Source organism: Halichondria panicea, chromosome 16, assembly GCF_963675165.1.
Source record: "Halichondria panicea chromosome 16, odHalPani1.1, whole genome shotgun sequence".
Classification (NCBI taxonomy): Eukaryota; Metazoa; Porifera; class Demospongiae; order Suberitida; family Halichondriidae; genus Halichondria; species Halichondria panicea.
The window spans coordinates 1,465,183-1,480,545 of record NC_087392.1 but is presented as its reverse complement, the minus strand read 5'-3'; the positions used below and the strand labels follow the sequence as shown (position 1 = coordinate 1,480,545).

The window sequence follows — 15,363 nt, the reverse complement described above, 5'->3', positions numbered from 1 at the left end:
GATTTAAAGGCGTGGCTTCCGGTAAGCAGTCATTCTGCGAACATTGTGCAACGAAATGGCTTTTAGAGGCCAATCCACGAAATATAAGTGCCTCGAAAATTTCGCGCTATACGGTATTGGCCTGGATTCGAAGCTAGTACTTTGCCAGATCGCGTTATTTTAAAGACAACTCGGTCTGAGAACAAAAACAGAAAATGGCTACCATTTGATGGGAAATGAACTAGTTAGATAGTTCTAGTGGATCATGGAAGCTATATACAAGACAATTGTTTTGTACTTATTTTTTTAAATTCTTGTCTGCTACTAGTACTAGTACTGCATAGTGTACTGCGGAATCATCAAAGGTCCAACGTCTCCCCAAATGTCCACCACTTGTTGTGAGTCAAGTATCCACCCTCTATAGTGCTACACCTCCTCAAAACACTTCCTCAAAACGCAGCCACCCTATACGAACAACGCTACTTCGAATGCCACCATTAACATGTATAACAACAGCCCTCGTGGAGACGTCAATTCTTCGATGTATTCCAGTTACAATGCTTCAGGCGGCGCTCCGAGCCCTCAACCGATAGCGGTCAGCACTTTAGCTGACCCCACACCTGCCCTACCGTCAGTCAGCTCCACCCCTGCTCACGGAATTGTGTCCATGGCACCCTCGAGCTCGATGCAAAACTTTGACCCGATGGTCAGAACTCCAATGATGACTAATTTATCCTTTATGTCTGGAATGATGAGTGGGGTTCCCAGCCCTGAAACGAGAATGGCGATGCCTCAAGGCTATCAAGGTGGTCATCCTGGGATGTACCACCCTGGAATGTATGCCGGAATGCCCGGTCAGATGCAAGGCAGAGAAATGATAGGACCGATGCAAGCTGCAATGACACATCACGTTAACCACCCAGGGATGCCGATGGACGATGGACAAATAAGATGGCCTGGAATGGTCCCACAGATGAGCCCTCAGGACATGCACCCTCAAATGCGAGCCCAGTACAACTACGTTCAGCAGCAAAGAACAATGCAAAACCCCGTGCACATGAACCCTGGAATGCATCCCAGGATGAGAAGACAGGTGCACATGTCACCTGGTGGCCAGAGTCCTGGAATGAGAATGGCCAACCCTGGTGGAATGATGCACGGCAGACCTCCTGGAGCAATGTACAACGTGGGACCACCTCAGAATCAGATCCAAGCGAACCACCGTGGATTTACTCCAACTCCCGAGCAGACGTCTCATATGCAGCAGAGTAATGCTATGAGTCAGCCACCAGTTCCAGTCACTGGCAATCCAGCAACCTCCCAGGGTGTACCAATGGCTCAGAATGACTCTTCTTTCAACAGTGGACAACAGCAAAATCAAGGTGAGTGACAACGTGTTTGCTATGAGCTGCTTATTGACTCTGTACGTATATTGTCTTTGCCAAGTTAAATTTATATTATACAGTATGTACTTCATCGTTTACCATACAATAGTTAGTGCAAGTACTCTATTCTGCTCCATGTATATCATAATTATTATGCACTTCCTGTTAACCCACCGATGCTTGTAAGAGTTCTTGTTGCACCTTGTATACATGTATGGTAAACTTAGACTAGTCCACCCACTTGTTTGTCAGCATGGTGTTCTTGGCTGCAAATTGTGGATGGCATTATGTACTTTTCGTTGTGGTATGTATATACAGTAGCCCTCAAATAAAAGTTTCCGTTCTCTACCGTAAAAACGTTTGCGTCGGAACGGAAACGGAAGGCCTGCTCATTAAGCGGTACGGAAATTACCCAGTTTCATTTCGTAATAACAATAGCACGTGTATGCTGCATGATAAACGCTCAGTAGCTAACTGGCTACAGTGTTGTTCAAGAAATCAAGCTGTTCTAAACAAAGAATCCTCATCCTTCACAGGCAGCTACCTGTATCCCCCTTTGTAGTGCAATTATTTCCACACCGACACACACATGTACGTAACATAAGTTTTTCTCTCACTGCACAAGTGCTGAGTCAGTTTCGGGACGATTTAGACAACCTACCCGATCTCTCCTCTCTGGACGATCTTGCTGGGAACAATACGAGTGGTCTCGTTAATTCGACCATAAATGCAAACCCTTCTCTATCTTTTCAGCAGCAGAATGTTCCGAACGCCTCTGTCACTGTCACTCCAACTCAGAATCATCAAAGGTCCAACGTCTCCCCAAGTGTCACACCACCTGTTGCGAGTCAAGTACCCACCCCCTATAGTGCTACACCTCCTCAAACGCAGCCACCCTCTATGAACCATGCTACTCCGAATGCCACCGTTAACATGTACAACAACAGCCCTCGTGGAGATGTCAATTCCTCGATGTATTCCAGTTACAATGCTTCGGGCAACGCTCCGAGTCCTCAACCGATAGCAGTCAGCACTTTAACTGACCCCACACCTGCTCTACCGTCAGTCAGCTCCACCCCTGCTCACGGAATTGTGTCCATGGCACCCTTGAGCTCGATGCAAAACTTTGACCCGATGGCCAGAAATGTTGCTCCTATGATGACAAATTCACCTGGAATGGGGGGCATGGCTCCCATGTACCCTAGCCCTGGAACGAGAATGGTGATGCCTCAAGGCTACCAAGGTAGTCACCCTGATATGCACCCCAGCCAAATGCGGTTACAACAAGGCGGAGGAATAATGGGACCGACAATGCGAGGTGCAATGACACGTCACGTTAACCACCCAGGGATGCCGATGGACGGTGGACAAATAGGACGGCCTAGAATGGTCCCACAGATGAGCCCTCAGGGCATGCACCCTCAAATGCGAGCCCAGTACAACTACGTTCAGCAGCACAGAACAATGCAAAACCCCGTGCACATGAACCCTGGAATGCATCCTGGGATGAGAAGACAGGTGCACAGTGGCCAGCAAGTAATGAGTCCTGGGGGGATGAGAATGGCCGTCCCTGGTGGAATGATGCACGGCAGACCTCCTGGAGCAATGTATAACGTGGGACCACCTCAGAATCAGATCCAAACCAACCACTGTGGATTCACTCCAACTCCCGAGCAAACGTCTCATATGCAGCAGAGTAATGCATTATGGCCACCAGTTCCAGTCGCTGGCAATCCAGCAACCTCCCAGGGTGTACCAATGGCTCAGAATGACTCTTCTTTCAGTGGACAACAGCCACATCAAGGTGAGTGACAACGTGTTTGCTATAATTTTTCTTTGAGCTGCCTATTGACTTTTGTAGAGCTGTACGTTTGTTTGTATTGTACAATACGTACGTCTTCTTTCTATTATTTAGTATACAGTAGCTAGTGCAAGTACTCTTTTCAGCTAGAATATTTTGCTGGTGAAAAACCTTTGCGATTTAGCCAAATCAGCAAGTTGACCCTTTGCGATCCAACTATTGCGTTCTGGCAAGGATCGTGTACATGTACATGTATATTTACTAGGTTTTGCAGATTTTATTGTTGCAAATTGATCAACCCTCGCAAAGTTCGCAAATGTTCGATGCTCGCAAAACATTCTAGTAATACGGTACATGTATATCTGGTCTTCTTGGCTGAACATTTTTAGGTGGATGGCATTATGTATATTTTCTCATTGTGATAAATTTTATGTACTACTTTTTGTGTTTGTACAGGCATCCCTCAGAGCAGTGGCCCTCTTCTAGGTGGAGCTGTATCCCAAGCCCCTCCCACTTCCCAGCAGACCACGCCCAACAATGTCCTACCAGGCTCAACTGGTGGGACCCCTTCTCTCCCAGGACGCACCAACATGCAGGAAATGACTTCCGTGAGTCCTATAAGTATAGGATATACCACACCTAAGAGGAGGATATGCACCCATATATCCTCCGCTACCATGGCTACTCCGAGGGTATGTGTAATCATGGTAGCGGAGGATATTTGGGATGCATATCCTCCGAGTAGGTGTGGCATATCTGATTTATACCACGTGACGGCAGCACTATAAAAGGACCTCCCCCTAGCAACAATTCAATCCACGATGCAGACTGCAAAAGAACAAGACTATGCCGGATTTTGCAGCCGTAAAAGAACTAGTTGAGCAACACGTCGACTCCTATAGATGCTCAAGAGCTTCTTTGGTCCAAGCGTTGACCATTCGACGTCCCTTACTGGAGTTGCAAGCTCTTCTTGGATAGAATGTATCTAAACCACGCCCATGGACCTATGAAAGCTTAGCCATCTTGTTGGAGACCACCTTCTGTGTTTCTGCCATCGCTTTGGGTCTTAGTACTGTCAAGCATGACTCTTTTCTCTTTGCTTACTTTCTTAAACAAGTGAAAAAACGAAAAACTGTGCACCCCTGGGGCTGTATGATAATATTCTATATATCCTACAGCTGTTGACTAATGAGATCAATTAGTGATGACGTAGGTGCATGGTATAATAGCATTTAAAGAAGTTTTTATGGTGTACATCCTGTTCCGATTGTGCATGTAGTACATGTTCGTGTGCGTACACTACATGTAACTAAAATTATCGCCTGCATGCATAATTATAGTATGTACTGTGTGTGTAAATTTTAGTCGCACACATGTACTGTGCATATAAAATACATGTGTGCATTGTGCATTCATTCGTAAGTCCTGAGTTTGAATCTCAGCTTCACGAACTGCTTTTTCAAACCGAATGTTTCTGCAGGTTGATGATAATCTATTGTCTCAGAATCAGCAGCAGCAACAGCAGACAACCTCTCAAGCAACTGGGGGGATGTACTACCACCGTGTCCCCACCCCACCCCCTCCTGGATCCATCCACGTACAGAATCTATTCCCAGGCGGCGGAAACAAGCTACCACCGGGGGCTCCCCCTAACCAGACTGTGGACTCTGAGAAGGTGAAGCAGATTCAACAGCAGTTGGTGCTCCTACTCCATGCTCACAAGTGCGATAGAGATCAACAGGCAAGCGATGACTATCAACCCTGTACCGTCCCTCACTGCAAGACCATGAAGAGTGTGCTCAATCACATGGCTGGGTGTCAGGCAGGAAGATCCTGCACCTGTAAGTGCACGTAAATCAGGACTAACAGCACGTACATGTACATGTACATGACGTTTTCTCAATGCTACAGATTATTGCATGATTATATTTTAGGAACTCGCAGCTTGCCAAACTGTTCGCTTTTCAAGCTCGTACAGTAAATTAAAGCACAAACTTAGAACGAGTACATATACACTACACATACAATGTATACACATGTATGTACTGTATTTGATGTGTTTATGCCCTTGTATCGATATACAGATACACACTGTGCCACGTCTCATCAGATCATCAATCACTGGAGGAACTGTGTGCGTGCTGACTGTCCTGTGTGTCTACCTGTCAAGCAACAACATACACGTGAGTTTATACAATGTCATGCAGAGAGATTATTCTACATATAATTATGTACATGTATAGTATTTATTCATGTAAGTGCGTGCAGTTTGAAAATCAGTGCAATTACTATATAGCAAACAGTGAACTCTAGTACATGTAATTAGCCCAATTACGCCTACGGTGTACCGCAGTGCTTGTGCATGCTTGTACCTGTATAGCAATGTGCAAGGCAAAATTGACCACAGAGAATAGTGTAACACTGTAATTTAACCAGACAAAACCAACCTGCAATTTTCTGTACATGTATAATTATTTTACCAGGAGTGATTACCGTATAGTGGGTAAGTTTCGTGGGGTAAAAAATTCGTTCAACTCGAGAAACGGTAGTTTTCGTGAGCAAAAATTTTGTTTAGTCTCGTTGCCTGCACTGCATTCCTACGTTCTGGTAAGCCACGCCTACGTTAACATTTTGTGTAGGTCAGCTTGCCCACGAAAATAACGAATATTTACCTCACGAAAATTACCCGCTATACGGTATACATCAGAGGAGAGGTTGGTCACGATTTAATGAGACATGCTATGCAAGCAGTGTTTGGCCTCGAATTCGCCTTCAACCCTTCTTCAACCCGCTGAGTCAGCACTTTTGTCTCATTATTGCATTCCTGAGCATTTGTCTTATGTTATCTCTCTTGTATTACATCTCCTGTTAGTTAAGAATCGTAGTAGTGTAAACCTATCATTGCTATATATACCTGCTACATTAAGACAGGAGTCAAAGAACCAAGGAAAGTAGTACAGTAACAACTGGTAGTTTGTGGTTAACTTAGTTTCTGGCTCATTGCTTCGAGTGTGACTATGCTATATACTCACTTACTGGGTATTGTTAGCATCATTTGCTACTAGTATAGAGTGCTACAATCGTTTGCAGCTTTCTGGCTTTAGCTAGGATAGCTACTTTTCATGCTCTTCTCTGTACGTTTCCGTATGTCTTTTCTCCGTGCACGCACATTCCTCTGTTTAATTGTGACCAACCTCCTCTGAATATATATGTGTACATTAGTATGCATCGTGTAATTTACAGACAGCCAATTACAATGTACTATTAGATAGGAAACTGGGCCTATATAATTAATGCACCCCCACTGTGTTTCCAGGGCCAGGGCAGGGAAACACAGGCTACAATCCTGGAGCAAATCCTGGCCTGGGAGGACCGCCGCAATCAAGCTTCTTTCTTCCCATTCCACAGTGAGTCGATCGATCATCTCAATGGATGTTTGAGTCGTCTAAGTTGGATTACAGAGCGTTTACTGGCTGTACATGCATGTGTAACAGCATACTGTACATGTGTATAATGTGTTAAAGACAGTGTACATGAACATGCATGCATGCAAAAGATTTGTAACTAATTTGCACAGGATCACGAGCAATCCTACTCAAGCGTGGCACTCTCTTGTGAGTCCTGACCTCAGGCAGCACCTCGTTAGAACACTGTACGTTGTACAACCAAAGTGTTTGTTGTGTGTTGTACGTACGTCCAAGTGGTTTTGTCCTGCACAATGTACATGTACATGTATTATGAAAGCACCGCAGGTGCTGATACCTCGGTGGAGATGCCAAAGCTACATAACATAAAGCTACTAATATAGCTTTTATACACATGATGAACATTAATTTGCTGCATGCAAACTCAATTAGTGGGTAATGATCGAATGATCGTTGTTAAAAACGATCGATGCCAAAAGTTCAAGTCTTTATTATTAATGGCTGCCATCAGCAGAGCCTTGCAGCTACCAATAGCTAGCGTTCTAGTGCAGAGCTAACTACTAAGTGGAGTAGCAACACTCGGTAAACAAGTTTGGCTACGTGCTCTTCTGAAAAGGCTGCAATATGGCATTCCAAGTAAGCAAAACTATAGGCATAACTCGAGAACGAAGCATTATTTTGCAAATCCACAAATTAAAATCAACACACACACACACACACACACACACACACACACACACACACACACACTACCGTATACCTCGCTTGCGCATGCGCACCGAGCCATAATTATATGCATGTACACAATGTAAGTGGGTTACATTATGATCAATTTCATACTTTCTTTGTATTTAGACTACACTACATCATCTGTAATTGATCTGATTGGCTAAAAACAGTAGATTACATGGAAGCATAATCTACAAGAAGGTACTTATTCTACAGGAAGTGGACGCATATTCTACAGGAAATGGGCTCATATTCTACAGGAAATGGACACATATTCTACAGGAAGTGACAATAATTTGCAGAAAGTTCTCAAAAGTTGGAATGAAATTTTTAGTGAAAGTGACAAGAAGATGACTTTTTTTTACAGAATGCAATAGTTTGTTCAGTCAATATCCATTCTTTCCATGTCCACTGTTGCTTTGTATTGCTTTTTCCAGTTGGGCATGGGCAAGGGGGGCCAGGAAGCATCAAAAACACTTCAGCAGTCGTTTGACACTTTCTATTGAGTTTTTCAAGGTTCCATGCCGGTCAAGTCTACTCTATACCCCCCTCCACTCCACCACAGAGCTTCTTTCTTCTTCTTGTAGTGTTGCAGTCAGTTCTAGGTTCTTTTTACTTGTCTGTTCTTTCCAGTATCTTCAAGAAGAGTTTCACAAGCTCTACTAAGTTTTACTGTAGTTTTGAAGCCGTCTTCTTGTCTTTTTCTGTCAACTGGTGTCTCTCACACCTCTCCAGCTCGTCCAGCTCGCACAAATTCAATTTCTGTTGCTACGCACCAACTTGCCTTTTATAACCACGCCTCGCGCATGCGCAATGAAGTCCAAGTTAGATAGACCACACCCACTCATAGAATATGCGTTTTAGTAACCACCTTGGTTACGGTTAGATTCCCTCGGCTTTGCGCCTCGGGCTAACCGCAACCGCGGAGGTTACATAGACGCATATTCTACTCTTAGGTGTAGTCTATCCTATACTTATTCCGAGCAAAGCGAGGTTATGTCTAGGTCCTATTCGAGATTTTCCATGGTGGTTGTTGACGTCGAGGCAAAAGTAGCTCTATCTGGACTCTGGTGGACATGTAGACTTTGATACTCGGCGTGAAATCTTGGCAGATGCTGAGGGACGTCGGCTCACAGTCTTAGACCTCAGCTACAGCCAGGAGTGACTAAACTGGACTGGACGGTCGCACCTAAATTTTTCTCATGTGTCAACCATTAGACGTCTTTACCAGATTGAATGCACGTAGACCTAGCTTTTTATGTGACGATTATTAGCACTTCAATCTCTTTCTGGTGTATATACAACGTAACTCAATGACCTGAACTCAATCCAAAATTCATTCTAGATAAAATTTAATCACCTGAACTCAATGATCTGAACTCATATATCAATTATTATTGTGATGCTATTCTTATCACTCGGTATTTAATTCGGTGTGTGCACACGAGATCAATTTCACGAGATCAACTCCCACGAGATCAATTCTTACCAGATCAACCTTCGCTCAGTGATTTAATTGCATTAATGTACCCCTAGTAATTCCTTTTTCTCTCACTACTATAGAGTGGAGGCCATCTACCCTGTACATGATCCCATTGCTTTGAGAGATGCTCGAGTCAAGAGTCTTATCCAGTATTCCATGAAGGTGGGTATTATTTAGAACATCGCATTCAAAATAACGGTTGATGTCTCATATGTAAAGTGGATCTAAGAAAGCAAAACAACACTGTACAGTATGCATGTGTACACGTATCTGTACTCTTATACGGTGTGTTCCATGTACTGTAGTGTAGAGTTGAACTATGGGAATGTTCTCCCTTCAGGTTGAGAAGGTGATGTTTGAGGCAGCTCAGAACAGAGAGGAGTACTACAAACTAATAGCTCAGAAGATCTACCTCATCAGGAAAGAGCTGGAAGACAGAAAAAGAAACAAGAGCAGAGGTAAAGTGTTATGTATGTGCATGTTAGCCTCGGTCCTGGCCGATTATAGACAGGAAGGGAAATAAAATATATTACGGAAAGTTACTAGTTTACTATATTTATACTGTAGCGGTCAATATAAAGTACCCGTTCCGTTTAGTACGTCCGTAGTACATTCGTAACGTTTCCGTTTTGACACCGTATTAAAAGCGTTTGGAATTTACCGTACCGTTGCTAATTACCGTTGCACATTGCAAGTACGTTTTGCAGAAAAGTTTTAGAAAATGAACAAAGAAACAATCCTGGTCATCTCGACTGTCGTAGCTAGACTAGTTACCTAGCTATGCTATGGCTATGTCTAGCTGTAAGCCTATAGCTCTAGATCTACAACAAAGACATAAAACGCACCATGCATTCACAGGTTCTTCTTCAACTTTCTCATCAAAAAGGATGTCTATATAGTCTCTATATGAGTTCTATCTCTGTTCTACAAGGTTAGAAAACGCTAGCTAGCTAGCTATAATATCTAAAAGCTAACTGCTGCAAAAGTTCTAGCTAGCTAGCTAGCTGCATGCAGAGCTGCATGTGTGGCCGAAGGAAAAATTTAACAACGGTTGATTAGAAAAAAACGCAACGGTACATAGCGTATCTTGACCGTACTTTTAGCGTTTATTTTGCAACGTACCAGCGTACTACGGATGTACTACGTAAACGGAACGGATACTTTATATTGGCTGCTACTGTATGCCTCGAGCCGTAGTCAATACGGTAAAACTAACTCTGTGTGTGCGGCGTGCGTGCGTGCGAGGGTATACAAGAAGTATTGTTTGTGTGGGAGAAATAGTGTCAACTGTTCGCGTTACTAGCTCAAACAGAATGCTCACTTGAATCTGGTTGGCATCTGATGTCCTAATGTTTATAGGTCTAGTATGATTTAGTGGTAGATCTTTGAGGCCTTGCATTATACACGATTTGTAATATCCATATACTTACTTCCTAGTTAGACAGAAATATAATTGGAACAGATTTTTATAGAGCATGCAAAGTGTCCGGAATGTTTAGAACAAGCAAGCAGCTGCATGCGCGACTGAATAGTTGCACTAGCTATCTAAAACTAGCTACTCAAAGCTATCTAACTGCAGCACTCTAAGTCTTACTTGCCGTCTATGAATGTAACTCAACTTTTCAAGGTATTGTATATGGTTAGAACAAATGTAATATTAAAATGTAATATTAAAGCACTGGAGGAGTGTCTGTTGTATTAGAACTCAACTTTTCAAGGTATTGTTCGGATATTGAACAAACTTTGTAATATTAAAGCACTGGAGTGTCTGTTGTATTAGAAATTGCCCAAAAGAGTGTCCGGGGTAATTAGAAGTGTCCGATAAATTAGAAGATATACGGTACCCATATTCTGGGTAATTTGAAGCGCATGTGCACTATCACCCATACAATACGTATAGTACAGGTCCTCTTTCGACCTAGCATTCGAGAAAAGTCGGGTCGGGGAACAAGGCTATATATATGTTACTGTATACTTTAGCGTATATATACGTGTACTATATATAATTTATACATATGTTAGTATACCGTATATATAGTGGGTAATTTTCAAGGGGTAATATTTTCGCGGATTCAACCAAGCCATAAAAATTTAAACTGCAATAATGCATGTTCAATATACAAGTCCGCTTATCCTCGAATATTTGTACGCAAAATTCACAAATAATTATAGCCAATTTATATACCCTCGAAATTACCCGCTATACTTATAATAGTATTGTTGTATGGCCATTGTACATGAGTATAGGTGTACTGTTGCATGTGGTACATGTATAAGTACAACTATTATGTGCGTAGCCACGGGGGTGCTGGATCCCCCTGGCTATGTCCCTTATATAACGTAGTTGATTATACTGAGTCTCATTGTATTCAGAATTGAAGGCCAAACAAGCCCTTGATGAAGCCATGAAGGCTGGATTTGTCCGTGTGAACACTACTAATATATTATTCTTTGGAATGGCGGGTACTGGTAAAACTTCCACTAAGCATCTCCTTCTGGGACTACCTCCTCCTGAAGACCGAAATAGCACTCCATTAGCCAGCACAGCAGAGAGGGTATGTATTCGACAAATTCGTGACACTACAAAGCTGAAAATGGAAGCTCAAAAAGATTCCCCTAGAACATGGAAACCAATAGCTAGTGATGACCTACAACGCATAGTTGCTGATGTTATTAAATCTCATGTATCCAGCTCAGATCCTAACTCTAAAACATATGTTATTCCACAAGAACTCAGCATTGCTCTGAAGCAACTTGAAGCTAGCAATGAACCAGCTAGCAATGAACCAGCTAGCAATGAACCGGTTGACGAAATTCCTTCGACTTCAAGAGCTAGTCCAACTAAACTATCAGATAATGAACAAGAAAGTTTATATGGTGGGAGCAGAGATTTCCTTAAAATTGTTTCAGATGTACTGATGAATATTCAGCACTCTTCTGACGATGATCATACTACTATTCAAGAAAAATTTGGATCTCATTGGATCTACATAATAGATAGTGGAGGCCAACCGCATTTTCATAATCTACTGCCCCTCTTCATGCCAAAGATTTCTATAGCTTTGTATATCCTTCGTCTCTCTGAATCCCTAGACGACCATCCGCTGGTTGAATACTACAAGGACAATGAGCCAGTTAGTAAAAGTTTTAAATCACATCTCTCAGTTCTTGATAACTTCAAGTATCTCGTCCAGTCAATTCAATCTCAGAGTGAAAACTGCAAGCTGGTATGCATTGGTACTCACAAAGACCGTCAATCTGAATGCACGGAAACATTATCTGACAAGAATAAAACTTTTTTGAACTTAGCAGAGAAAGATAACATTCAGAAATTTACTTATTTTTTCAATTTGGGAAAGAAAGAGATTATATTTCCTGTGGATTGCAAGCACTGCGACTCTGACAGTAAGGACAGAGCAAAGACAATTCGTGAAATTATTTACGAACGATCTCAAGAGCTTAAAAATGAAATCCTATTCCCTCTTTGGTGGTTTCTTTTAGAAATTACTGTCGAAAAGGTTTCAACCGATCAAAATAGAAAAGTTTTAAGCAAAACTGAATGTGTAGAAATTGCAAAAGCATTACATAATTTTCACGAAGATGCTCTTTGTGAAGCGTTAAAATTCTTCCATGAGCATCACATCTTTCACTATTATCCTGCAATTCTTCCAAATGTGGTGTTTTGTGATACTCAAGTTCTTCTCGATAAGGTAACAGAACTTGTCGAGCATGCTGCATATGTGCGAGGAAGTAACACTCCAATACATGGGTCAGGAGACTGGTTAAATTTTACTAATAAAGGAATTATTACAATTGAACTTTTATCTAATAAGAATTTTGAAAAGCATTATGTCGATAGACTGTTTGCACCCACTGAACTCATTAAAATATTCAAGCACCTGCTGATAGCCACCCCATTTCGTTTTTTCTCACAAGAAGTCACTCAAGATACGCGTTTATATATGCCATCTCTTCTATCCTTGCTCCCACCAACGGAAGTCAATGAAAAACGAGCTGATCTGCTTAAGACCGGATTAATCCCACTTGTTTTGCAGTTTAAAAGCAACTGGCAGTGCTGTGGGGTGTTTTGCTGTCTCCAAGTGTATTTAATTAAAGAATGTGAATGGGAAATTGAAATAGAGGATCACCAGCCGAGTAGAAACTTTGTACAATTCCTTCATCGAGAGGAAAACTGTACTATCACGCTAATTGACTGGTTTTCGTTCCTCGAAATTCATTCCAGTAGCAATCTAAAAGAAATGTTGTTGATGATAAATGAAAATATTCGATTAGGTTTGCAATCTGCTTACCAAGCCCTGAAATACACGTATGAGGATCCTGAAGTTGCATTTTTGTGTCCCCATGAATTGCCCGAATCTCAACCACCTTCAACTGAATTAAGTCCAAGTCACCAAGTTCCCCACCCAGCTCGTGTTGTTTCAAAGGGCAAATCCATGAGGTGTACTCAATGCAAAAAGATGACATATATGTTAGGAAAAGGTCATAAAGATTGGCTCTCAGTATTTTTCCCATCTACGAATGTAGCAGGCGAACTTTCATTGCAGCCATCAATTCTGGAAAATGACACTTCTGAGGAAGGTGAGACCTATATAATAGTACTGGCCCATATACATGTCTGTACATGTATATACTTATATAGGTTTCTCAATGTAGCATATGTACCAGCTCAGTAGTGTAACAACTCTGGCTATAACTTAATAATTGTTGTGAACCTGCCATTAATGCCTTCTATCGACACAATACTATATTACTACTACTGCATACAGATCCTCTAGCCTCAGGCAAGCGCAAAAGATTATTGCCATCAGATGAAGAAGTTGAAACTCTGTTAAAGCGTCAGAAGAATGATGTCATTATACAAGGTATAATTCATTACAGTAAAGCGTAATGAGACAGAGTATACTCAGCAGAACCAATGTGTGCTTGTCATGCATGAACTATATTATAGTCAAAGTATTTAAGTGTCTTAGTTTCGTGGTTTAGTATCTATAGATGTATGTGTATAATTATAATAGTCTGACTCTGAGTATATTAATAATCTTTACATGTGTGTACAGAATTGTCATCAGAAAAGGATCCAAACAAAGGAGAAAGTGCAAACCAGACGATCGTTCTAACTGAAATGAATATTCTTAAAATTTGTGAGAGTCTGAAACAGTGCCAGCAAAGATTGGTTCAATTTAGGATTGGCTCTCGGGGTGAAGCTTACTGATTTGAAAAACATCGAAGGTCAATATCCTTGTAATAAATGCCGCCTAATGGAGATGGTAGGCAAGCGTCTCGAAGTTACTGATCCAGAACATCCGGTCACATGGCCTTACATATGTGAATGCCTAAGGCGTCCTGCTGTTGAGCGTAACGATGTAGCCGATGAAATTGAAGTGAGCACAGCAACTGCAGTTGCTCATACCAATTTATCATGAGAACCTGATACGGTATGTTTGTATCATTATACATTTTATTCTGTCTGATCCCTAATTTCATTATATTTGGTGCACCAACTTATAATACTTGATGTAAGTGAGTCTCATGTGACTGTTATGTTGTCATCCTCACAGGTAAGGCAGCGACTCAACTACGTACATGTAGCTGCTAATGTAGTCCCCCACACAACCAACCATTGTGTCATAGTGTGCTCAGTATAATATTATATTTCACGTTGTCAAGGTTACAAGCATGTAATAAAAGTCCAGTCCCTAATATTTTTTATTACACGATCGCTTACCCTCAAGGCATAATTTGGTAAGGGGTCGTTGTGATATAAAATCCATGCATAATTATAAAGGTAACAAAAAAACCTCCTTGTGTTGTATGCAATGTATAATTATTTCATTACAACACTCGGTCTCATGCTATATCTATTTGTATAGCTACGTGGATTGCCAAATTGTTTATTATAAAAAGTTATTTTTGATCTGTACAGTTCAACAACATGATCATGAGACACGAAGAGACTGAAGTATGATCAGCCACTCATCTGGACTCGAGCTAGTCGAACTCTTTTGTAGACTGCTAATTATGAATGTCATTGTTTTGTGTTGGAATAGCAACATTTATTTTGTGTACAGTTTCTCAGATTAATTAATCTATTATTAATTAAATACGTACAGTCATTGTTCACGCTCAATGTACCTTACTTTAAATTAACATTTATTAGAACCTTATTAACACCTTATGTTATGTAATATTTACTACTACCTTAACCATGATTTGATGTTGATGTTGATATCATACTCTTCTCTAACAATTCTCATTGTTAGTGCTCCACTTCCTCCCTTTGTTGTTGTGCGAGCCTCTGGGGCCCTGCTCCACGTATTTAAGGTTTTGTTTACCTTTTTTGACTCACTTCACTTTAACTTCGTTTTACCCTGTATGTTGATGTTTGCTTCTCAATCTAAGAATTTGGTTAAGCTACACTGTGAAGTCAATTTGTCTATAATTAGTTGTTGTTGCCTATAGCTAGGAGCCTGTCTCTAGCTAATTTGTCTAGCCTGTCTAGAATCCCTCTACACCAAGATAAGAGCTCAACAGTCATGACCC

At 41.5% G+C, this 15,363-nt stretch overlaps 1 protein-coding gene across 3 annotated transcripts; it reads left to right on the top strand.

The window, feature by feature from the left end:
• Positions 1–151: 151 nt before the first annotated feature.
• LOC135350651 (uncharacterized) lies at positions 152–15,230 on the top strand. Of its 3 annotated transcripts, none has more exons than XM_064549508.1 (13): positions 152–1,361; positions 1,849–3,168; positions 3,622–3,773; positions 4,646–5,006; positions 5,250–5,348; positions 6,482–6,572; positions 6,743–6,817; positions 8,883–8,964; positions 9,143–9,260; positions 11,176–13,401; positions 13,590–13,685; positions 13,881–14,258; positions 14,747–15,230. In XM_064549508.1, the coding sequence occupies exons 1-12, from the start codon at positions 482–484 to the stop codon at positions 14,033–14,035; spliced, it is 5,655 nt and encodes a 1,884-aa protein (XP_064405578.1). In that variant the 5' UTR covers positions 152–481; the 3' UTR covers positions 14,036–14,258; positions 14,747–15,230. The 3 variants fall into 3 exon arrangements, with proteins under 3 accessions (XP_064405578.1, XP_064405580.1, XP_064405579.1); XM_064549510.1 differs by having other exon boundaries at positions 1,990–3,168; positions 14,747–15,228; XM_064549509.1 differs by lacking the exon at positions 6,743–6,817.
• Positions 15,231–15,363: the final 133 nt, after the last annotated feature.